At 38.7% G+C, this 26,313-nt stretch overlaps 1 protein-coding gene and 1 long non-coding RNA gene across 4 annotated transcripts in view; one reads left to right on the forward strand and one right to left on the reverse strand.

The window, feature by feature from the left end:
* Window positions 1–26,313, forward strand: part of LOC118520106 (uncharacterized) — a 108,150-nt gene that overhangs the window by 40,179 nt on the left and 41,658 nt on the right. The window lies entirely within an intron of this gene.
* The window catches only part of ELMOD1 (ELMO domain containing 1), a 44,497-nt gene that overhangs the window by 15,196 nt on the left and 2,988 nt on the right, over window positions 1–26,313 (reverse strand). Inside the window, exons 2-9 of one of the 3 annotated variants that reach the window (XM_036067857.1) lie at window positions 25,852–25,990; window positions 16,596–16,741; window positions 16,428–16,456; window positions 15,488–15,585; window positions 11,797–11,926; window positions 4,641–4,774; window positions 982–1,050; window positions 461–484 (exon numbers count right to left, since the gene is read on the reverse strand). In XM_036067857.1, the coding sequence (XP_035923750.1) occupies window positions 461–484; window positions 982–1,050; window positions 4,641–4,774; window positions 11,797–11,926; window positions 15,488–15,585; window positions 16,428–16,456; window positions 16,596–16,740 (629 nt within the window). In that variant the 5' untranslated portion in view covers window position 16,741; window positions 25,852–25,990. The remainder of the gene's footprint in view (window positions 1–460; window positions 485–981; window positions 1,051–4,640; window positions 4,775–11,796; window positions 11,927–15,487; window positions 15,586–16,427; window positions 16,457–16,595; window positions 16,742–25,851; window positions 25,991–26,313) is intronic. The other 2 variants (XM_078059063.1, XM_036067859.2) reach the window with 2 other exon arrangements.

Consider the following 26,313-nt stretch of genomic DNA (forward strand, 5'->3'; position numbering starts at 1 on the left):
TGCTGAGGAGAAAAAAGTGATACAAAAGCATGACTGCAAAATGGCAGAACTCCTTATATACAATAACTACTATTTTTAATAATGAAATTAGAAATAGATAGTAGAAGAGAAAAATTGCTCTATGCAACAGAACTTCCAAATGAAGTGTCCCTCTCTGGGGAGCAGATGAGGTCAGAGCATGTGTGGTGGCGTGCTCAGCCATTAGGTGAGGTGCTCAGCATGGCTCTCTGATCAGGAACAGCCGTGACTGTACAAAAGCTCTGATATTTTCTGTTAGGTTGGTCTAATCTGGTTTTCCTTCACTAAAACACAACCTAAATATAATGAAGTATAATAGATAAAAAGTTGGGAAATGTTTTTTGAAAAATTTTCAAGAATTTATATTTCTGTAAAAATTCTTACCCATACTGATTCTAAAATGAAATAAAAGCAACAAAACACAAAAGCAAACAAGAAATACCTTATTTCCTCTTTAGTGATATCCCTTCATGTAATCAGTTAAAGAAAAAAAAATTTAGGAAGTTAAATGAAAATGCAAAATATTTAGAATCTAGATTTTTATCAAGGAAAATAAAAAAGCCTCAGCATTCTGGATTTTCTCAGTTGGCCCCTGACTTCATAGCTCCCATTCTCCCCTCTGTCCCCCCATCGTGCTCCTCTGTCTCTGAAATCTTTCTTTCAGACTCTGCCTTTCTCCTTCTATGCCCACCTCCTTAATCCTCTGGACACCAGCGATGTTATCAGTCCCTTTAAATACTCATCTCACTTGAACGGTGCCACTTTACATCCTGAATCCTGTCATAAGTACCTGAAGTTTTAACCCTCTTATTCAGTATTTGTCCAAAGTGCTCATTTGAAAGAGCTTTAAGCCTCACTTCTGGTGGGTTGATGCTCCTGAGAATCTCACTTACATATCTATGGAGGAGAAGTTCCTCTGACCTAAGCCATAAGCCTAATCCATCTTTTATTTTTAGTAATTACCTGCATTTTGGATGAAGAGAGTCAGAGAGGACCTGCTGAGCTGCTGCAGCGTCCCTTTCTGCAAAATACCTGCAGTTGGGGGAAAAGAAAACCACAGCTCCATACCTGTTGGATGCATTCATTTTAATCCAGTTTCAGGCCATTTTGCATTCAGAGGTAGACACCAGCAGAAGACTCCCACTTGTTTCAGCTCTTCCAGAGAACAGACGGCTTTTCATAATAGGATTTTCCAAATATAATGACAGTATAATAGGGTAGTTGTAAAACCCACACAGATTTAGGAATGTATCGAGTGGGTTTGAAATTTTATCTTTTTATTTTAAAGATTTTTATTTATTTATTTGACACAGAGAGAGAGCGAGTGAGCACAAGAGGGGGGAGCAGCAGAGGCAGAGGGAGACTCCCCGCTGAGCAGGGAGCCCGATGTGGGACTCGATCCCAGGACCCCAGGATCATGACCTGAGCCGAAGGCAGCTGCTTAACCAACTGAGCCACCCAGGTGCCACAGGTTTGAAATTTTAATTATGAACTTTGCCATTCCCCAGGGAGCTAAGGATATTTGTAGTTAGAAGGGTTATAGATGAGGGGGCAGGATGAGGCCCCTCAGAAGGCAGAAGCAGCCTGGATGAAGGGACATACCGAGGGGCTGTGACAGTCAAGGGACAGAGAGAGGAAGAGAGTAGAGGAGGTGAGAGATGATGCACTTCAAGTGCATTTTTCCTGGAGAGTATTCATGGGTATTTGAATTCTGGATGAATGGAAAATACGGTGCTAAAAGCAAAATTCTACCCTGGGGAAAAAGGGCAATGAAATTTCTTAAAAAATACAGTTACATACCTTATAAAATACATCACAAAAATTATTTCATGAAGACAGTAACAAAATAAAAGATTAGCATATGTTATTTAATTTGATGTGTATATATTTCCCACATAAATCTGAAGCATGAAACAAGCTCTTGAATTTTCTCAGAAAATTTCAAACCACAGTCAGCAGTTTTAATATACACGTCCATGATTATTAATGAAACTGAGTCTCTTTTCATACTTTTTTTGGCCATCTAGAAAACCTGGATGTCTTTTGTGTCTTATCTGTTCATATTTTTTGGTCTAGCATATCTAAAAATGTCTTCAAACAAATAAGACAAATAACCCTATAGAGAATAATATACTGGATGGGGATCCTTTATCATTTATGTGAGTGTCAGACTTGGCTTGTCTTTTCACTTTATTTATGGTGGCTTATCTTACAGAAATTTTTAATGTGTGAAATGTATTGATTTTTGTTTTATAACTTGTGCTTTTTTTTCTTTGTGTCTTTAAGGGATCCCTCCCTATATATCTGAAAAGATTTTCTCCCAAAAGTTGTAAAGACTTGTTTTTGACATTCCATTTGTGAAACTGAGATTGAGACAGAGGTAGAGATTTTTTTTTTTCTCAGCTCTACTTATTCAAAAGCTCATCCTTTATCCACTTATTTGTCACAGTATCTTTGTCCTCAAAATTTACTTCTTATTCATTCATGTTATGTAATGTGGTATTTACAACATTTCATAAAAGAATAGGTGATTATTAAGTGTCCCAAATTTAAAATAAAGGCAAACATCTAGAGGAAAAATGGGGTGCATCAAAAATGACTAAGGCTTAGTTTCTTTTATTTTTATTTTTTTAAAGATTTTATTTATTTATTTGTCAGAGAGAGAGAGAGAGAGCGCACAAGCAGGGGGAGCAGCAGGCCAAGGGAGAAGCTGGCTCCCTGCTGAGCAAGGAGCCCTATGCGGGGCTCGATCCCAGGACCCTGATCATGACCTGAGCTGAAGGCAGACACGTAACTGACTCAGCTGCCCAGGCATCCCAGGCTTCGTTTCTTTTTAAAATACATAGCTATCCTGGGGCGCCTGGGTGGTTCAGTCAGTTAAGCAGCTGCCTTTGGCTCAGGTCATGATCCCAGGGTCCTGGGATCGAGCCCCGCATCGGGCTCCTTGCTCAGCAGGCAGCCTGCTTCTCCCTCTGCCTCTGCCTGCCGCTCCCCCTGCTTGTGCTCTCTCTCTCACTATCTCTCTTTCTGTGTCAAATAAAAATAAATAAAATCTTTAAAAAAAAAAAATACATAGCTACCCTAACTAATAGGATGGTGTCAAATCGCAGAGAACCACTGAAAAGGACTCCCTTTGGCTTGAAAAATAGTGACTCCATATGAATTAATTTAAACATGAAAGAAAGAATGAGCGCACAGTTATTTGAATCATCATGAACATATAAGAGCCATGAATTAAAAATGGTATTTAAGGGGCGCCTGGGTGGCTCAGTTGGTTAAGCGTCTGCCTTCGGCTCAGGTCATGATCCCAGAGTCCTGGGATCGAGTCCCACATCAGGCTCCCTGCTCAGCTGGGGAGCCTGCTTCTCCCTCTCCCTTTGTCCCTCCCCCTGCTTGTGTGCTCTCTCTCTCTGTCAAACAAATAAATAAAATAAAGAGGTAAGGGCCTAATTGTTTAAAAAAATGGTATTTAAAAAATAAAGTAAAAAAAAATTTTTTTTTGGTCACTAACGAGGGACCTTAGGGCACTAACTCCTCACTTTGATAATTGGCAACTACATGGAAAAATAGAGCATCTGTCCTGCCTGTATGTTAGAGAAAGTAAATAACCATAGTTGATGAAGGAAACCAAATCTTTACAGAATTCCAGCCAACAATTGTGGGAGGAATCACAGAATTGGAAAAGCACTTTTTGTGCAATTAACTAACTGGTCCAGCAAAGATCACTGAAGGATGAAATGGTTAGATAAAAGGCTGATGGGGGACTTTGCAATGGAGCCATCAGGCTGTGATGCCTCCCATCCCTCTCAGCACAGGACTGAGAAGGGGACACGGCAGGCCACCCTCAGTGTCAACCTGAACCTACTCATGCCTTTCTGAATACCTCCAATTTTCAGAAAATCCAGAGCATGGGACATTTTAGAGGATAGCTGACCTGGGGTCTTGCACAAGTTCATGACATTGGGGAGGGGGCAAAAGGAGAAGGCAGACAGGGAGAGACATAATAACTACGTGCAATCTGTAGATATTCTTATGGAACTGGATTGGAAGAAACCAGCCATAAGAAGACATTTTTGAGAGAGCTGGGAAATTTTACTATGGACTGGATACAGATGACAGCAAGGAATCGCTGTAGTTTTGTTAGATGTGATAGTGGCACCGGGGTTAATACAAGCTAATACTGATTTTTTTAGAGCTACATATTGAAATGTGAGGACGAAATGACAAACAGTAAAGGATTTCATTAACACACTTCCGCCAAAAAAAATAAGCGTTGCAGGTGTTTCGAAATCTTGATAATTATTGAACCTGGGCAGTATAAGGGGGTTCTTTACAGTCTTCTATTTGTTTTTGTATCTACTTAAATTTTTTCATAATACGAAATTAAAAATTAAAACATTTGAGATCTGCTTATAAAACAATAAAGTTTGCCAAAGAAAAGGGAGAGGTAGTACCTTTTTAAAATTTAGGAACCTGAGTTATCTCTCAGAGGACTTTCAGAGGACTTCACTGTTTTCTTGGAGCTTTCTGCCAAGTGGCTTTTGGAACTAGTAACTCAACGGTCATTTCCATGTGACTAGGACATCACTTTTTAATACTTGACCCTTCTCCATTTTACTTACTGCAAATTGTATAGGCCCAGAAGTCCCATTCCTCGAAAATCTGTTTTCGGATCATCACCTTGGAAACCAATTTCACACCACTGCTTAGAAATCCGAGATTCCAATGGAGTATTGGGCTTCAAGAATTTCCATAACTGGAAGATCAGACAGAAAGTTAGCCTGTGGGTGCAAACACAGACGCTCTTTCCTGTGGTAGATTTTGTAAACTACGTTATTAGGAGGAGTTTTACAAAGCTGAATATAGATTTGATCATATTTCAATGATTTGGACAGCAGTTCTCACAGTATGGTCTGAAGACTCCGTAGAGGGACTCCAAGACCTTTTCAGAGGGCCTGGGAGGTAAAAACTATTTCGTAATAAAACTAGGAGGTTATTTGCCTTTTCCCTCTCATCTTCTCATGAGTATATAGTGGAATTTTCCAGAGGCTGCATGACATGTGATAATGTCATTACTCTGGAGGCTATGGAATGTGTACTTGTATATTTTAGTGTTTTACATCTTTCTGTTTTAATTTCTAATAAAAATATAACTGCATAATCTCCCACAAAAGGTCCTCAAAAATATGTAAGAGAATGAAGGTAAGGGGTGAACAAGGAAAAATTTGAGGCCATGTATTATTTTTACAGCATTATTAACAAAAAGAAAAGTGGACTGACTTGAGTTTCATTTCTCACCTGTAGCAGAGGTAAGAATAAACAAGCATCATATAGCTGGATAAAGGAGGATCACTGATGTTCATGGATAAATAAACCTCAAAATATATTATCATTTTTAAGAGTTACCTAAAAGAATTTTAATTCCAATCAGTATATATTAATTGACAAATACAAACTGCAAACACTATGCTCTTCACTGCCTAAGGAGCTGGTTCTATTTTCCTGAGTTTTCTATAGAAAGACAGATTCAGCACATACTATTACTTGAGAAAGAGTGAGATGCACAGCTGCATAAATATATAATGCTCAAACTAGTCTTTCAAATAAATAGAGATGGGCATATAAGCAAATTTACTTTTTAGACTATTAATAATATATCTTTATTATAGACAGGGTCAAATACAAATGTAAAATTTTCTTATTATTATTTCAGACATAATTCAACTTCTAAATTGTTTATTCTATGATGTATGGATTTTAAATCTTACAGAGAATAGTAATACAGAAACAGCTTGCTTTATAGTGAATTGTCATATCTGACTCAATATAGAACATAACATTCAGTGACAGGAAACACTAACCAAAAAAAAAAAAAAAGATACAATTCGAAGGATACAATATGTTAGTGGCTCAACAGGTAAATGCAATCTGAAGGGTGAGAGAAAAAATTCAGAGGGAAGAAAGTAAATCTGTCATGCTTGAAAGCAAAATAGCAAACATGAGTATAAGAAATTTCTTTTTCTATTATGCATATGAGAATTTGCCAGTGCTCTACATTAGGACAGAAAATGTTTGAGTTCAACAGAGGAGCAATAAAAAAATGAGAGAAAAGGCCTCTTTTATCAGATAAAGGGCTAGTATCCAAAATCTATAAAGAATTTATCAAACTCAACACCCAAAGTACAAATAACCCAATCAAGAAATGGGCAGAAGACATGAACAGACATTTTTCTAGAGAAGACATCCAGATGGCCAACAGACACATGAAAAAGTGCTCAACATCGCTCGGCATCAGGGAAATCCAAATCAAAACTTCAATGAGATACCACCTCGCACCAGTCAGAATGGCTAAAATTAACAAGTCAGGAAACGACAGATGTTGGCGAGGATGCGGAGAAAGGGGAACCCTCCTACACTGTTGGTGGGAATGCAAGCTGGTGCAGCCGCTCTGGAAAACAGTATGGAGGTTCCTCAAAAAGTTGAAAATAGAGCTACCATACGACCCAGCAATTACACTACTGGGTATTTACCCCAAAGATACAAATGTAGTGATTCGAAGGGGCACATGCACCCCAATGTTTATAGCAGCAATGTCCACAATAGCCAAACTATGGGAAAGAGCAAGATGTCCATCAACAGATGAATAGATAAAGAAGATGTGATATGTATATATACATATTATATATATATATATGTACACACACACACACACACACACACACACACACACACACAATGGAATATTATGCAGCCATCAAAAAAACCCCCAAAATCTTGCCATTTGCCATGACGTGGATGGAACTAGAGGGTATTATGCTAAGCAAAATAAGTCAATCAGAGAAAGACGATTATCATATGATCTCACTGATACGAGGAATTCTTAATCTCAGGAAACAAACTGAGGGTTGCTAGAGTGGTGGGGGGTGGGAGGGATGGGGTGGCTGGGTGATAGACATTGGGGAGGGTATATGCTCTGGTGAGTGCTGTGAATTGTGTAAGACTGATGAATCACAGACCTGTACCTTTGAAACAAATAATACATTATATGTTAAAAAAGAAAAAAAAAAAAAAAGAAAGTAGGAAGGGAAAAATGAAGGGGGGGAAATCGGAGGGGGAGAGGAACCATGAGAGATTATGGACTCTGAGAAACAAACTGAGGGTTCTAGAGGGGAGGGGGGTGGGGGGATGAGTTAGCCTGGTGATGGGTATTAAAGAGGGCATGTAATTAGAGAACTGGGTGTTATACGCAAATGATAAATCATGGAACACTACATCAAAAACTAATGATGTAATGTATGGTGATTAACATAACATAAAAAAAATTTTAAAAAATGGTAAAAAGAAAAAGAGGGCACGTATTGAATGGAGCACTGGATGTTACACGCAAACAATGAATCATGGAACACTACATCAAAAACTAATGATGTAATGTATGGTGATTAACATAACATAATAAAATAAAATTAAAAAAATAAAAAATAAAAATTCTTTAGGAACTGATTTGGTTACTGCCACAATGAAAAAAACAAACAAGAACGAAAGGAAACAGTTGGTAAAGCTCATCACACTCATTTGGTCAATAATTCGAAGGAATCTCAGGGCCTTACACAGTGGAGTGAAATGGCAAAAGCAAACACTTCATTTCTATAGGTAGGTTATAAACCTCATTCATTAGGGGAATACTTTAGGGGAGTAAAAGTTTGAATAATGCTTAAAAAAGAAATTCCATTTTAATAATTTCGTGTATCATGACAGACTAGACCAATGGCTAAAAAGTGTTCTTAATTAAGGTCTTAATCCTATCTGCTTTAATAAGGGCCACTTTCTCAGAAAATGAAAGTCGATTATGCTAAAGTACTTCTGTGAAGTGCTACCATGTGTATATTTCCTTTAAGAATGAGCTACTAGATTCTCTCCTGATAGGCTCTTCTCTGAAAAAGTAAGGGGAGGAGGCAGGGTGGCCCTGAAGGGTGAGGTCATTTGTTGCATATATGGAGCTGACCAGAAATCTGAACAAAGGTGGTGGGCCTCTGATGGGGGGCTCTGTGGAGTTCAGCCCTCCAAACTGTGCTGGTGGCAGTGGAGTTATTACAGAGTTACCTGCTACAGGGAGGAGACCAGATCACCAAGGGTGATTCCTGTGGAAAATGACAAGCTTCAGGTGTGGGAGCTGTACCCTGGGTCAGACTGTCATCCATCATGGCCTACGCTCTGTGTAACTCTGTTCTCTTTGCACTGAGCCTTTACCACAAACTTATTTCAACATTTCCCCTTGTCTCAGGTCGGCTGCAAAAGAGCAAGGGCAAGGCCATTTGTCTATCCATTCATTCAAGGAAAAGTAGCCTCACACCAAGGCCACCTTGGAATTATCTCTTCCCATCAGGAGAGGATCTTTTAATTTTGGGTTTGGTTTTGTTTTAGATGGGGGAGGGAGGGAGGGGCAGAGAGAGAGAGAGAATCTTAAGCAGGCTCCACGCTCAGTGCTGAGCCCAATGCAGCACTCGATCCCATGACCCTGAGATCATGACCTAAGCCGAAATCAAGAGTTGGATGCTCAAGTGACTGAGCCACCCAGGAGCTCCTATTTTTTTCTATTAAGTACATGACTTCACCTGAAATTTTCACCTTATTATTAATGTGGTTAGCAAATGTTTAATAGAATAACATATGGATGAATAACATATGGACAGTGCTATATGAACATAAAGTAATGTTACTCAGTTTCATCTCACCCTATATTTGAATGATCATAAAATCCAGATTTTTTTATATTTTAAGACTATAAGCACTGATAATGGTCTCCCGTGTTTATAAATCAAAGCACTTAAACAATATGGTAATATATTACCTAAGTCTCTAAATCAAGGGTTGGCCAAGTTTGCCTGTAAAGGGCCAGGCAGTAAATATTTTAGGCTTTGGTGGCCAAATGGTCACTGCTGCAATTACGTAATTTTGTCACTAGCACAAAGCAGCCGCAGGCAGTGGTGTACACGTGTATGGACACACATCCAATCAAGCTTGACTTACAGAAATGGGTGGCAGGCCAGATTTGGCCCGCAGGCCTTAGTTTGCTGGCTCTTGCTCTAAACAATTTATGAAGTGGGTAACAAGGGTATTACTACCCATTTTAAAGATGAAGCAGCCTAAGATCAGGCAGTTAAACACAAACCACAGGCCAGCCTCTCGAAATGCAAATGGGAACCAGACACAGTTCCTCCCTTGGGAGGTGGCGTAGTGCAGTAGCGTGGAGCCCTTTCTAACTGTGAGCTCGGGCAGTACGTAACTGCTCAGCCTCGTCTTCCTCACCTGAAGATCTCGCCACAAGGCTGTGACCGTTAAATGAAATAATGCTGTAAACATTTACTGTAATGTTTAACGTGTGCTAAATACTCACTTAATGTTTTATTATTATTGATTTCATTATCATACTTGGGATTTGAATAAACTAAAGAAGAGAATAAAGACCCCATTCCTAAGTATTCTTGGGGAGACTAGAGAAGATTTCAAAATCAAATGAGTAAGGATTTAAAAAAGTGCTAGCTTCTGCTATGAGAATAATAGGTAATAGAGGGAGCCACATGAGCAAATACCTGGGCAAAAGGGATGGCACGGCCTGTTCTGGGTCAAGGTGAATGACAGAGCATGGAGGACACAGGAGATACAGCTTGGAAAAACAGACTGCAAAGGGTCCAAAATGCCAAGCATGGGATGTCTTCTGTCAGATACAGGGAACCTAAAGTTTTTGACCTAAGGAATAACATGACTAGATAATCCCTCCAGCAGTATTTTAGAAGATGGAAGGGAGGAAGCTAATACTTAGTGGCAGAATTAAAAGGCTATTATAATGGCCCAAGCTGGAGATAATGCTAGAATAAGGTGGTGGGCATGGGAAACATTCAAGAGCTATTTTGAGGGAGGTCTATGGATAAGATTTAGTGATTTTTGTAGATGCGTAGTATCTCCCCAATTAGATTGCAAGACACTTGAGAGTAGAAAAGATGCATTTCCTCAAAGTGCTTAAGGCAGTAGTGGCCAGTCCTGGCTTTATACTTTATTAGCTGTATGCATCAGAATCTGCACTGAAATGCTTGTAGTTTGCTGTAGCTACCAACCGTCACCTTGCTTACCTCTTACAGCTGTGCCAGTAAAAATAACACATACAAACTCAAATCACAACCACATATAAAAGGTGTATCATAGAAGTTCTTGACTTCTTGTAGCTAATGAACCACAGTAATTCATGCTTTTCCCCGTATTTGTTGAAAACCCACTATGTGCAGCATCCATACAACAGATCAGCTAAGATGGTGCAAAGCAGGCGCCCAGGTGTCACTGATCCTGAAGGCGTCATGGCCATTCTAATGAATTCTTCAGCTGCCTGTGGCCACTCTGTTAATTTTTCCACTTCTCTTTCTTTTTCTTTTTTTTTTTTTTTGAAGATTTTATTTATTTATTTGAGAGAGAGAGAATGAGAGAGAGCACATGAGAGGGGGGAGGGTCAGAGGGAGAAGCAGACCCCCTGCCGAGCAGGGAGCCTGATGCGGGACTCGATCCAGGGACTCCAGGATCATGACCTGAGTCGAAGGCAGTCGCTTAACCAACTGAGCCACCCAGGCGCCCCACTTCTCTTTCATTCACCTCTCAGTTCTCACCTTGAAGTCATTTTAATTAAGCTTGATTTTAATTAGGCTATCAAAAAATATGATAAAAAAGGCAATAATAGGAAATGAAGCTCAGCCAGTAGGTTAGCTAAATTTAAGCAGAGCAGAAAGGGAAGAAGAAAAACTACTGCTAAGAATGAGTCTTCTTTCATTTTTAGGGATTCACATCAGATATAGCACTAATTAGCAGAGACAAGTCATCTGCGTAAGTATTTACATACACAAAAGCATGCACTCCTTTACACAAAAATACAGCACTCCTTCACACAAAATTACAGCTCCTATTGACAATTTTCAATAAGATAGAGTTAAGGCAGCTAAACAAATGTTTCCTTCCAATTTTGTTAGTGTATTTTTGTATTCTAGCAAAGGACAGGGAAGCACTCCATCCTAAAAAGCATCTATTTTCAGAAGTGAATTCAGAAAATATTCCAGATGAATAGTTCTAAAGGTTGGGTCTTAATTTCTTAAACTCCAAATTCAGTGTTTTGAGGTCAAGTTTTATTGGTGTTTAATAATGCACATCAGATCATATAAAATCTTTAAGGTTTTGCTTTGACAGCCAGAAGAAGTATTTACAAGTGCATATTGTTCTTCTAACAGTTTTAATAAACCAGATATAAACTTTAACTTCCTCTTCTGATACTCTCCAAGTTACATGAATAAATAATCAGCAATAAGATCTTAGGTAATTTCCCAAGAGGGCTATTGCTGAAGCAGAAACCAACTCCATCATCTTTGATGTCTATTAAAAGTCATAAATGGAAATCCCAGGTCACTCTTTGACAAATGCTCTTTCTCCTACTGGCTTTCAATACAGTTAAACAGCCTAAACCTGAGCCAGAATATGAGCACTCATGGAAATCACCTCTGATGCTCTCTCAGATTAAAAAAAAAAAAAAAGGCTTTACATTTAGCTTCCCACATGAATTTTCTAAAGAAGAATTTACCTCGTACATCTGAACCAGCAAGCAAAGTAGGCTTTACCAACCAGTTACACGCCCGTGTCTTATTCATCTTTATACCCTCCCCATCAGAGCAGTGTCTAGCACTTAGCAGGTGCTTGGCAGAGGTTAGCTGACCTAAGAAAAGCACTGAAATGTGTTCGAGGTCTAACCTTCAAAAGCATTTCTTCATGTTGGGGGTTATCAGAATCATAGGATTCTCTGCGCAGTTTTTCCACATCTGCGATAAGGTTTCGGTAGCCAACAATTTGCAGAAGGCAAGCCTGAAGAGAGATTCCCAGCCTAAGGTGTTCAAAAACAGAAGAAACACACATGAGGAAAAACAAAACATATATTTTGGCATTTGTTCACTTGATATGTGCACAATAGGATTTCCACATCTATATAATATTGAGGAAATTGCTCGTACGGGATGTATTTAACCGAAGCCCAGTTTTTCTTTTCTTTTTGTGGACAAAGAACCATATTTAGTTTACTGAGAAAAATAAAGGAATGTAACATTTCCTGCATTGGTCTCACAACCACTTCTTACTTGAGTGGAGGAAGCACAGTTTCTTTACTGAAGCTCCATATGGACAGTTGTAGAACTTGGCTAAAATTTACCTTTTGTTCTGGCCTTTTCTTAAACCAAGTTGCAACAATATGGCTTAAAAAACAAGGAAGCTCTTTTTGCCGGTGACTTAAGTAAGATGTAGAAAATATAGGTGATAATGTGTGTGAGAGAGACAGCTAGCTCTCAGGGGCACAGTGGAAGGAAAATTTCAAAACAACAATAACAAAACAAATACAAAAACATCTGTGCTCGGGAGCATCCCTGACAGATGACGCAATGCCAAGAGAAAGAACTCACTACTTTATGAAGTTTCTCATTCCATTCTGACTGCTCTATTTGTCTGAATGCTTTTTCTTATGTTGAAACAAAGTTTGCTTTCCTTATTACCAAGTGGTTCAAATTTTGTTCTCTGAGCAAATTTATTTCCAACTTTCCCCTGCCGTGACTACTTATTTTAAGATAGTGATTCTTTCTTCTAGTCTGATCTCCAGGGGAAAAAAAAAAAATCCCGGATTTCTTCAGTTCCCTCTCATGGGACATGGGTTTCACATGTTTTATTCTCTCACTCAGTCTTCTCTGAATGTATTGTTTGAATAACAGCCCCCTTAAAACAGATCACCAGAACAGAAAACAGTTTAGCAAGCATGATATACAGAGGATCACTACTTACTGTGACCTCAGTGTTGTTTTTCTCTCCTACAACATAGTAGATAAAATAGGGTCTTTTCAAGTAGTCACATAACAACTTTATCAAGCTACTGTTATGTAAATTATTCTCCTGTACTTGTTTGATGGCATTTTTAAATCTAAAGGCAGTATTTCACATTTATGTATTCCTGTTGTTTCTTTATAGCCATTCACTTTTGTAGCTCCAAGATAGTTGAACATTGGCAATTTCATAGGATTCCACTCAGAGTTACTGTCCAATATGCTCCTACTCCCAATTCACACTACATTTGAGGATTTTTGTTGTGGTGGTTATTATAATCATGACTATCTTTTTTTTTTTTTTGAAGGAGAAAATGAGATATTTAGAGGTTAAGTCTAACGCTGGGAGTAATAGAGAATCATACATTTTTAAGATTGTATACCTATTCCACACGTCGAGCACAGGGTCAGATAACCCAAATACTAAACTTAAATAAAACTTGAATGTTCAATTAAATGGCCCTTATAGTTACCTGTTACCAAAAAACTAAATGAGATACTTAAATTTAGGAAAAGGACAGAGTGGCACTGGTCACCCAGGGAATCAATGTAGGACTGAGAAGAGAGTTGATTTTGAGGAAGAGAGCAAGAGAAATAAAACAGGAGGGAATAAGAGGAGCCAATTCCATTTTTTCCCCCATTTTTACTGTAGTAATTTTTCAAGTGCATAAACAGCACTTTGAAAAAAATGTAATTAAAACAAAATGTTAAAAATTACGGAAGCAACCCAAGTGTCCATCAATAGGTGAATGGATAAAGAAGATGTGTGTGTGTGTATGTGTATATATATACACACATACATACACAGTAGAATATTAGTCATAAAAAAGAATGAAATCTTGTTTTTTGCAACAACATGGATGGATCCAGAGAGTATTATGCTAAGTGAAATAAGTCAGTCAGAGAAAGACAGATACCATATGATTTCACTCATGTGGAATCTAAGAAACAAAACAAAAACAAAGGGGAAAAAAGGAGGCAAACCAAGAAACAGACTCTGAACTACAGAGAACACACTGATGGTCACCAGAGGGGAGGTGCGTTGGGGGAATGGGGGAAAGAGGTGATGGATATGAAGGAGGGCACTTGTTATGATGAGCACCAGGTGATGTATGTAAGTGTTGCATCACTATTTGTGCGTCTGAAACTAATATAACATTGTATGTTAACTACACTGGAATTAAAAAAAAAACAGTGTGGTTAATGGTAGTAATAGCTTGATAAATTATAAAACATTTCCCCTAGCCTTCTCTATTTCCTGATTTTTTTTACAGAAAATTATTTCATTTTAAAACATTACATTTTGTCATGTCAGTCTAGAAAAAAAGCACTGAAATCCACATTGAGATGTAAAAACACAGTCTACTACCTATAAGGGTTTTTTCTGCCCTAAAGGAAATCAAAAGAATAGATGACAAGGAAATGCTTCTGAATGAAACACATAACTTTCATAGAAGAGACAAAAAAGATTTACTGTTAAATTGAATCCAATCTCCAAATATGATTGTGGGTCTAATATATCCCTCATGCCCAACTGCAGTCTTAAATTTTTGGTTCAACTTAATTTAAAATGAATTGCCTTCTTATCATCTTCCCAAAGAAATAAAATATATGTCAGAGGTTTCAAAAAGACATTTGCTGTATAATTAAATCACCCTTAATGACTGAATAAGGAAAAGACAGCTAATTAGCTGAAGTGTCTGCAGAAGAATGCTGTGGAGACCATGTGGAAATGGAGTTTTGTGATGAGCCCCAATTGCTAGTACCCAGCATCCCTCCCTCCAAGAGACAGACCTATATGCAGCACTCTCTGAAAGTCTCTTCAACTACAGCTCCCTGTCTTTGGCAATTAAAAGCCTTTCTCAGCAATAATGTGAAGTTCTCGCCTATGCACATCTAAAAGACAGTTTGATTGTTACCTACCTAAACTGTCTCTAAATATATCTGCCTGCGGAATTTATTCTACCCAACATCCTTAGCCCAAAATTTTACTGAAAAACTCCTCTACCCAAGGGAAAATATAAAGCTAATTTTAAACGTCATGTACATTGCCAAATGCATTTTAATATTTCCAAGATGAGATGACTAAATTACAAAGTTCTGAAGTCTTCATATAAAAACCATCTCTCCCTCCCACACATGCCAGTCTTCTTGACAAGCAAGTAGGAACCGTCTCCAAGATTATCAGCCTGTCATAAACTGAAGGAATATTTTTGATGGAGCAGAATCAGCTTAGGCACATTTACAATGTGAACGTTTACTGTTAGTGTAAACAGGTGTCGCACGGAGCCACTGTTGATAAATGGGCTCCCCTGATTTCATCTTCTGATATCAGGGCATCCATCAGATTTCTTACCGCAGCTCAGAAGCATAAGCATAAATCATAACAGAACTAGAGAGTTGCTGCTATTTACAAATATGAAAAAGGCACCTTTTTTCTTTATTCTTCATCGGAAAACCAGGCATATTGCAGATGATTGTGGCAGGGAGAGAGGGAGAGCACGCTAGCGAGCTCAGCACTACAGAAATACTAAGTACGTGCCATGTGTTCTGTGTTTACGACAGCATAAATGCATTCTTACTGTGGATTTATGTCGGGGTTAATTTTCTTCAGTTCCATGATGTCCTCTATAGTTTTCTCAATGGCGTCAGGGTGAACACTCACTGAAGTCTGCAGCAGCTGGAAGACATGGTTCAGGCAATTCCCTTGTCAAGAGCATCGGTGACTTGAGCGGGATCTATTTAGATGGGACTTCAAGTATTTGCTTAGAGCTTTTAAATGAGACTAAATTAAAACTAAGCTAAAAGCAAAAATTGGTTTCATATTTGAATTCTAGTAAATTAGACATTTTCACAATAGGGGGGTAGTGCAGTTTTCCTGATTAAGGTAATTAACATAAAACAGAAAGAAGGTTTTTTTTTTTTTACTATTTTCATCTTTTTCAAGCTATTTATATTGAAATATTATTTTATTTTTCTTATCCAATATACATGGTTTCCATTGTTAATGGGCAGTATGCCAATGACTAAGTGAAGTACATGGAGGATATAGTCTTGAGGATGCCAAAATTAAGTAATAATATTCAAGAATCTTGAAAAAAAAAACACCCCAGATTTTCTCTCTTATGTGGACACTTAACTGCTATACAAGCTAGCATAGTGGCTTCTCTGATTTTCTTGGGAAATCTTGAGTATAAAGTTAAATGATTTGGATATTTAAGAAATGCCAGAGAGTTAACATTGCTCTTATTTTCAAGGAATATTTATTCTATAATTTGGAAAGTATAAAAAATCAACTTCAACAATGAAGTCATAAGTGCATCATAAATCTGCCTAGAAATTCATATATAGTAGCTGCTCTCATGTCAAAAGTGGAGTGGCTTGTGATGGGCAAGTAACTCTTTCTTCTCAGTTTGCACAGCCATTGGTATATTTTTGTTTCTTAAAATGTTAAGTTTCTGATAATGGAGGTAAGCCTCCAAGTGAAAAGTTGCTGGAAAATATAGAAACAATTTTACTTACCTTACTTTTTGAATCCCTCAGTGATGTTTCTGTAAAAGTGACAATTAAAAAAAGCCATTCAAAAATTTTCCTTTACAAGTGGTTTAAAATTACTATACACAAATATAACACACTATTCCACAATCCCACCAAGCTTACATTTTGCTTACTTCTTTGTTTCATGCTTACCGATTTTCATGGTTCTAGAAGCCCCAGGCTTGGTATTGTAACAGATCCGTTGCAATTCACATCTTCCAGTCAGCTTCCTCATTACAAATTTTAGGCAGCGCCACAAAAATTTACAGTAAAAATACAGGCACACCTGGAAGAACATTCTGTCAAAGACAAAAGACAGCACCCTTCCACTAGAACTCTGGAAGAGAACAGAAAGCAGCCACCACCAGCAGGAAAAGCCCAGAAGAAAATCAACCATTAGACTTCTGGGTTTAAAAGCATATTTCATTTTTCTAATCCCATGTTATTTTTATTTGACATATCTACAAAACCCATTATTGGGAGGGAAGCCCAGGGTCTGTGAGGATGCACTATCTATCACTGCAAGCAACTCCAGAATGCTCTATTCTAGTAAATTTGATACTCCAAAAACCGAGGGTGAGGCTCAGCCAAGAATCCTTTCTTTTCCTACCTTTGCCTAAAAACATTTTGAAAATAAATCAGTACATCAGTACCTTGAGAACAGTATCCTTGTGTTTTAGAAGTTGTCTCTCTCCCTTAGTCTTGGGGAAGAACATGCTATGGCAGCTGTCTTCTTCTGCCTCTGGAGACAGCCTCTCAGCTAGTCCTAGTCAGTTTCCAGCCCCTCCTTAGTGCCTTTTTTGGCCAGGGGGCCACTATTTTGAGTCTTCCTCTCTTTGATTCTTGCTCTCATTCTTTCCCTCCTGCTCTCTGCTTTCCTTTAGGCACTGTTGTCCCCCTGCAGGACTTGCTTGTGCAGGACCTGTCTTCTCTGCTGCCCAGTCCCACCACTTCTTGGACTTGCCAGAAGGCTCCTCATCAGTTCATTGAACACGTGGGTTGACCTTTAGTTCTCCAACATTCTCTGATTTAAACCTTCCCCACACTCTGCCTCTTGACAAGTTTGTTCTTGGCTCCTGCTAACAAAGTTTTCTTTATAGCACCCTCTGTCTCACTCCAATAATTCCTCAACAAACTATGAAGTGTATAGTCGCCAATCATGTACTTACAATGTCTTTGGCACATGGGGATTTGTGTTGTATGCTGACTTTTATTTTTAATATGTGAGTGTCTTCCACTTCACAGTACTGTTTAGAGTCTCAAAATGACTCAAGCTACACAAGTAAAGAGGACTTCTCATCCAGGAACTTATATTCAACCCATCTTCTCTTCCTACTATGCATTCCTTGGAGGCAGAATTATTTATATAACTTCCTATTGGTGTCATTTCTAAAAGATGTTTCTTTTTCACAAATGTTCACTAATTCCCTCCAACTCTAACATAAGGTGATCCAGGGTCACTCAGATTAATGAGAGTAGTTAACTAATAGCCTTAGTGATGTGATCCATCTATGAATATGAACCAACATTTTGATTGTGTTCCTTTGCGTAATTGCTCTGGCTCTAATATTGGACTGCCTGTGTTAAAAATAAAAATTCTAATAGGCTTATTTGTACAAGGGACTGGGATCTATATCTTGTAAGTGCAAAGGGAACGAAGGAAACAGTAACGAAACTGCTATGCTAAGATACCACAATGGAATCCTTTGTAGGCAATAAAATTATGTTCTAGAAGATCTAGTAACACGAGAAAATGTCATAATATGCTTAACATATAGAAAAAATTAGAAATAAACACATATGAAATGATCTACTTTTTCTTTAAAAAAAATTTAATGGTGGGGCGCCTGGGTGGTTCAGTTGGTTTAGTATCTGACTCTTGATTTCAGCTGTGGTCATGATCTCAGGGTCTTGAGAACAAGTCCTGCGCCAGGCTCCACGTTGCACATGGAGCCTGCTTAAGATTCTCTCTCCCTCTCCCTCTGTGCCTCCCCATCCCTCTCTCTCTTGAAAAAAAAAATTGTGATGTATGAACAAGAAGAAAAAGATGAGGGATATACAATAAAAATGTTAACAGTGGTATTTCTAGGTAAAGGAATTATGAGTACTTTTAATTTTCATTTTTGGCTAAGTATATTTTCCTTTTGTACATTTTATTTTATTTAAGAAAAAAAGGTTTTAACAATTAAAATGTATAAAATGATCACCAAAAGCCATTACAGAAATGCATATAAAATATCTATGTGAAGTCAGATTCTGCTGCAAGATAAAAAATGGATTTACTATCTCATAAAATCTGAAATTCAACTATTTTAGTCAAATACATCCTAAAATGTATTAGGATTGAGGTTATCAGCTTCCCTCCTCCCAAAAAAGGTAACCTAAAAATAAATTTAGAGGAACACCTTTTTTTTTTTTTTAAAGATTTTATTTATTTATTTGAGAGAGAGAGCATGAGCGCGCACAAGTGGGGGGTAGGGGCAGAGGGAGAAGCAGGCTCCCCCGCTGAGCAAGGAGCCCGATGCAGGACTCCATCCCAGGACCCGGGATCATGACCTGAGCTGAAGGCAGACGCTTAACCAGCTGAACCACCCAGGGGCTGCTAGAGGAACATTTTAATTCGATGAGTGAGAAATTTTATGAAACTTCAACTTTCTCTCTTGGAAAAAATTTTCTGTTTTTCCACCTAGTAGACAGCCATGCCAGAAGAAAAGACTGAGCAATATCTTTGTTAACTGGTCACCAGCCAAGTGGTAATGATATTACAGGTTGGCTTTATGCCTGTTACTAAGTTGAGGATAAAAGCTTTCCATGATCTGTCCTTATGGTGCCCATGTCATTTGCCTAGCACGGGAGCCAACTCCACAAACGAAGCCTCTTCAGTTCATGTGTCAGGACTCCTAGGACAATCAGGTTCTTGTAGTACCAAATCTTCATAGACGAAAGGGTTCTGATTATTGTTTAGGGAGTATCTTTGTATTTACTCTACTTAGGGTTCAAGCCACCAGACCATTTTATAGCTTAAATTAAACTAGAAAGTTTCCCCCATGCAACTTCTCCATCAGATCCATACAAAGATGTGGCTTGAGGCCTAGAAGTGTCTTCCTAGGGCCAGGGAGTGTCCAGGTGTACAGTGGCTTCTAGCCCATCTGTAGTTTCTCCCACTGGCCTCCTTGCACGCGAGAAGAAAATGCCTGGGGAGCTGTTTTGCATTAAGACAGCCTTACATAAAAGGAGAGAAAAGACATCATGTTCTGTTTGCTTTTCTCTTTTCTTTTTTTTCAACTCCCCTGAGGAGGTTCCTACTGTCAAAGACTGGAAAACCCAGTGGAAATGTACAGTGAGGGGTTCAAGATGCTGCATCATCCCTCTGGGCTCGTCTCTCCGAGGTGTACCGCATCCCTCTCAAAAAAGTCACAGAAACACTGTCACAAACTGTGCACAAGAAATGCCCATTCACTTGCAGAGTGACATTTATACACTGCTTCTTTACTCTTTTGTAATTTCTGGGCCAGTTGTCCTGATAATATTAATTATGAAGGATATTATGTTAATTTTTTTCCTAATGGGCCAAAACACCCACAAATATTTCATTAAAATGCCAGCTCACTATGCTAGGCACTGTGTTTTCTTGCTTTGCTAGGTACTTTGTATTTTTTCAAGCTAGATCATCAAGTCAGTGTTTTAACAGATATAATTTATTTTGCATTTAGATCATAAATCTAAGGCATGGTCAGAGATGGAAACACCAGTGCTGCCCTTTACTTTGGAAGCCTTGCTTTGATGACAAAAACAAGATCCAACTTGCTTGGATAGGATCAGATCAGCAAAGCCTCCCTATGAGCATCTCAGGATGGCTGTTCTTCACCATTGGGTGTTGCCAGGGGCTTACTTTTAAAATTTTTGGACCTATTTAAGTCCCCAAATTGTAAAGTTTATGAAAAAACTGTTGAAGGTCCAGAGGAGGATAAACATGATTAAATATTTTGGGAGAAATTTGGGAGAATATTTTGGCATGTTTACCCTGAAAAGGAGGAACTTAAGAAATGGATCTTCAAATGCTCTCAAGTTGATCCGTGGTTGGTTTAGGTGAAAAGGGACGGAAGGAAGGAAGGAAGTTCCTACTTTCAGAATAAGAATTATAGCCACACCCTCTCCACCATCTGCACACTATTCAGAGGTTTTATAATTCTGCTTGGTCTTTCCTTCTGGCCTAACTTACCAAAACAAGAGGCTTACTTTTAATTAGGGGAATCTTTTGCTTTTTTTCTTTAAAACACTAGACTTATTTTCTTAGTTCTGATGGAAGATTCTTAACTCACTACTGAAAAGATCTACATTTGGTAGGAACAACAATAACATTCTCAAGAGTACTAGGAGAAAATACTGATCACTATCCCATTTTTAATAATTGTATGCATAGACAACAATTTTTGTGTTCGTTTCTGTTTCTTTTTTTTAATCACAGCATTTTGATGGTGTTCCAGAAGGACTTATTGTGGCTTCCTAACAACGAATGCCTTGCATAAGCACTGGGAGAAACTGATTTAATAATAAGAACTACTTACGCATGTTTTATTTCCAACATTTTCTATTACAACTGTTTGTTAATACGCTGCTGAGTAAGGTTTATGGTGGAGTTCACAGCAGTGTTTTTCCACAAGGCAGTTATGAACACTTCTATTATTTAACATCCATTCTCTGGCTTGAACCAGAATAGCCATCCAATGTAAATTATTCAAAATGGATCATATCTCTAACACCAAATAAAAGCGAGCTCCTGTCTTGTGGTGCTTTGTTAGAGGAATCCACACAGCAGGGATGGGGCCTCTGAGATGGGAGAATCACCCAGAACCATGCAGCCCCCTGCCTGTGGGGTGGGAGGTGAGGGCACCTGTAGTGCAACACTACTCCAGCATCGTAAATTTGTGACTGACGTCTTCGTTTGGAATAGTAAGAGAAAAGTGGCTTATTTTGAACAGTTTCAATGAGTTTGCTAATGAGAGTGAATTCTTGCTTGAAGAAATCCTGTAATAAATAAGAAGTACACTACTGGTGAGGAAGGATACATACAAAATAATCACATTTCTTGGTCAAGCCACAGTTTCCTACATGAAACACTTTCCATCTAAGTGGCCATAAAGAACAACAAACTGCTCAATGTTTTCAGCATTTCATGCATTTTCTGAAATGATATTTAAAAAACTAGTTGTTCTGTTGGAGTTCCTAATTAGGGGCACTGGCAATCAACTGGAAATTAACTTGTCAGTAGGGGTTTGGCCTAGTCAATGGACCCCTCTCTATAATGAGCTTGCTACTACTAAGAGAGGCTGGACAGGACCTGATGCATGAACTGATATTATGAAATCACAACCATTTATGGGCCTCTAGAAGAACAAGAATGTTTCCCCCCATCGAGCCCAGTGCCCTGGGCATGAAGATCACACTGCCTTTGAAAAGTAGTGATATAAATTTATCATGGATTGACACCATTCCAAATTCTATTGCTAGAGCAAAGGGCACTGTTTTTACATTCCAGGGAAATTTTATCTGAGGGCTTAGAGAGCAATAGCTGACAGAGGGATAACTAAAACAATAAATAAATTCATGGTTTATCTAGTATGGACTAGACTAGATATGGACCCTCAACTCTATGGTCTAGAGCATATGGATCTAGAACTCTATGGTCATATCTATGGTCTAGATATGGACCCTCAACTCTATGGTCAAATAGTCTTCGACAAAGCAGGAAAAAATATGCAATGGAAAAAAGACAGTCTCTTCAATAAATGGTGCTGGGAAAATTGGACAGCTATATATAGAAGAATGAAACTCGACCATTCTCTAACACCATTCACAAAGATAAACTCAAAGTGGATGAAAGACCTCAATGTGAGACAGGAATCCATCAAAATCCTAGAGGAGAACATAGGCAGTAACCTCTTCGACATCGGCCACCACCACTTCTTTCAAGACACATCTCCAAAAGCTAGTGAAACAAAAGCAAAAATGAACTTTTGGGACTTCATCAAGATAAAAAGCTTCTGCACAGCAAAGGAAACAGTAAACAAAACAAAGAGGCAACCCACAGAATGGGAGAAGATATTTGCAAATGACACTACAGATAAAGGGCTGGTATCCAAGATCTATAAAGAACTTCTCAAACTCAACACCCAAAAAACAAATAATCAAGTCAAAAAATAGGCAGAAGACATGAACAGACACTTCTCTGAAGAAGACATACAAATGGCTAACAGACAAATGTTCAACATCATTAGCCATCAGGGAAATTCAAATCAAAACCACATTGAGATACCACCTTACACCAGTTAGAATGGCAAAAATTGACAAGGCAAGAAACAACAAATGTTGGAGAGGTTGTGGAGAAAGGGGAACCCTCTAACACTGTTGTTGGGAATGCAAGTTGGTACAGCCACTTTGGAAAACAGTGTGGAGGTTCCTCAAAAAATTAAAAATAGAGCTACCCTATGACCCAGCAATTGCACTACTGGGTATTTACCCCAAAGACACAGATGTAGTGAAAAGAAGGGCCATATGCACCCCAATGTTCATAGCAGCAATGTCCGCAGTAGCCAAACTGTGGAAAGAGCTGAGATGCCCTTCAACGGATGAATGGATAAAGAAGATGTGGTCCATATATACAATGGAATATTACTCAGCCATCAGAAAGGATGAATACCCAACTTTTACATCAACATGGATGGGGCTGGAGGAGATTATGCTAAGTGAAATAAGTCAAGCAGAGAAAGTCAATTATCATATGGTTTCACTTATTTGTGGAACATAAGGAATAGCATGGAGGACATTAGGAGAAGGAAGGGAAAAATGAGGGGGGGGACATCGGAAGGAGAGATGAACATGAGAGACTATGGACTCTGAGGAAACAAACTGAGAGTTTTGGGGCGGGTGGGGGGATGGGTTAGCCCAGTGATGGGTATTAAGGAGGGCACGTACTGCATGGAGCACTGGGTGTTGTACGAAAACAATGAATCGTGGATTACTGCATCAAAAACTGGTGATGTATGGTGACTAACATAATAAAATAAAAGTGAAAAATAAAAATAAAAAAGAAACTAGAGTATTTAAACATAATCTCAAATATAAAGTTTTATTATAAATAAAAATATTTTTAAAAATATAATATAAAAAATATAGAATAAAATAATATAAAATAAAAATTTAAAAAAGTCATCGTCCATAATAGGCCTCAAAATCTTCTAGAGGGCATAAGGAGTTGGCTTGTTACTCTTACAGATTCACTACATAGAGGATGTTCTCAGTATTATGAATATATTAATTTCTGTTGAGTTAAAGACCCGGAGTAGCTGAAGGAAAGAGATTTGAGATGACTTGGGGAGAAAAATTAAAAACGATCATTGAAAGTTCCTTCTCGGAACTGAACAAATACAAAATGAGAAATTGTGTAGTACAGAACGGGGTGGGGATATGGCAGAGGGAAGAGGTGGATAGGAGTCAAGAACTTAATGTCACTGCAAATCCCATGCCCATCCCTTATCCACAAAGAACTTCTAGTCTAGTAAAGAAAATGACAGTAAAAACAGAAACAGTGTGATAATTCTATAAAAGAAATGGTCCAGAGTGTTAGAGAGGCAGAGGAGAGAAAGTACCTTCCTCTGAGATTGGACAGGAAAGCCAGCTCTTGGCAACTGATTTTCCTGACAAGGAGGCAGAAACAACATGGAAAATCAGTATGCCTTCCTCCCTTCAGAACAAAAGTGAAACATACAATAGTTCAATGAATGAAATGCAAACAAGCACTTATTGAGTGTCCCTGGCTTTCATTTATCTTGCTCATGCTCTGGAGGAAGAGCTTCCCGAACAGTGAGGTGGCCAAGAGTCAGTCTTGAAAAGCTGAGGGAAAGCAAAGGGGCAGGAGAGCAGGGCTGCCGACAGTGGAGCTCTAACACAGCTAGATGGTGAGGCCACCCACAGGAAACTGCCTAGAAAACTTTTCAGGTTAACATATTTCAACAAGGATATGGAAACAGTTTTTTGTTGTTGTTTTATTTGAACGCAGGGAACAAAATGATTTAAAATATATGTATGTGTAGATATACATACATGTGTACATGTGTGTGTGCACATGTATGTATATACATATATGATCAACATGCACGTGTGCGTGTGTGTGTCCTAAGAAAGAGAAAACTATGGCTAAAAGTACCGGTCTCCAGTGAGAGAGGTATTTGGATGCTCAGGCCATAAACCTTCCCCTTTTCAGGACTCCGCCTCTGTATTTCCTAAGCTCAGTCATCGTTTCAAGCAATGTTAACCAAATTCTGGAACAACTACATGCATGACTGTACACACCTTCTGCCCTTTACAAGTAGTGGAAATGGGTTGGTGCTGAGTGGAAATACCGCTTGATTAAGTAGGGAAGTGTCTGGAAGCCTGACTTCCATTCTAGCCTCGATTTGCCACTATGAACTATGTGACTTCGGACAAGATACTTTGCTTCTCTGGGTCTCTGCCCTCTCATTCGTCAGGTGAAGGGAATGGACTAGCTTTCTGGCTCTGAGAGAAGGCTAGACATGTGTCGCAAGGCAAAAAGAGTTTTCATCGGACTCTCCCTTCTCTTCAAGTCCCACTGTAGGTCTGGCTGAAAAGGTTACCATGCTCCTGGGCTGTGTTATGCCCGGCCTGCAAAGGTCTCCGAGAACTGCCCCAAGTTTATCTTTGCCACTTCTCTTCTACTCACCCTAAAAAGGGTCTACAGCCAATAAACCTGGACCACCTGCTGCTTGTGGCAGCTGGTCACACTTTCTCAGCCCTTTCTCCTTCCCAGCGTCTTCTCCACCTCCCACTCCGTCTGTCCTTAATTAAAAATACTAACTTCTAGTCCTTCCTTTCCCTCAGCCTCACCTCAGTGAAGCCTTCCCTGAAAATTCCTGCCACAAAATGCCTGTGGCACATCAGTGAGCACATTCCTACTTATATCAGAGTTTTATATGTGTGTGCCTCATCTCTGTAGCATGTGGTAGGTTTGGAGCAGAGGTCCCCACATATTCGCTTTTGTGTCACCTACAACACCTCACAACAGGCACAGAGTGAGGAGGTAACGTGGTGCAGAAATGATGAGAAACATCTCTGAAGGCAGACAGGCCTGCCTTCAGATACCTGTGTGCCCCTGGATGAGTTATTTAACTTTGCTAAGCCTTCTTGCCTTGCTCTGTACAAAGGGATAGTAATCCCTACTTTGCTACAATTGTTATAAAGAGAAAATAAAAATTAAAAATGTGGGATACTACTAGAATTATTAGCAGTAAGTGCCTACTAAATGAATCAGTGGACCGAGATATTAACCAAGTGTGAATGTTTTAAAAAACCAATTTACAGATATTTTTGTTAGTTGGAAGCCTTTATTTACCTAATGATAGCAGTAAAATACTTTCTCCCCCGCCTTCACTGCTTTATAGCCAGCACTTGGGTATAAGTTTGTTCTATTTCTCAAAATTTCTCCCAAGGAGGTGTGAGTGTGACAGATGCTTTCCTTCCCGCTCTTCTGCCTAAGGGAAAAAGGTACGCAGTGAAGTCCATGGCCAAGAAAGTGAGATCCTGAGACTAGGACAGTTGGAAGCAATTATTTACATGGAGTGACTTAAAAGATTCCCTTTATTAGAAAATTTCATAATGTACTGATAACTGTAAAAAATACAATTTCAATAAAAAATCCTAGCATGGGAAAAGATCTTAGTACAAGTTTTAAGCCATCCCTATTATATACATCAACTTAATTAAAATTAATAAAATATATAAACTAAACCCTAAGCCTCAGTTCTATTTGGGGCTCAAAAAGTTCCCCCTCTTTTTCTGATCATCTACATAAATT

The sequence above is a fragment of the Halichoerus grypus genome, chromosome 11 (assembly GCF_964656455.1).
Source record: "Halichoerus grypus chromosome 11, mHalGry1.hap1.1, whole genome shotgun sequence".
NCBI classification, from domain to species: domain Eukaryota; kingdom Metazoa; phylum Chordata; class Mammalia; order Carnivora; family Phocidae; genus Halichoerus; species Halichoerus grypus.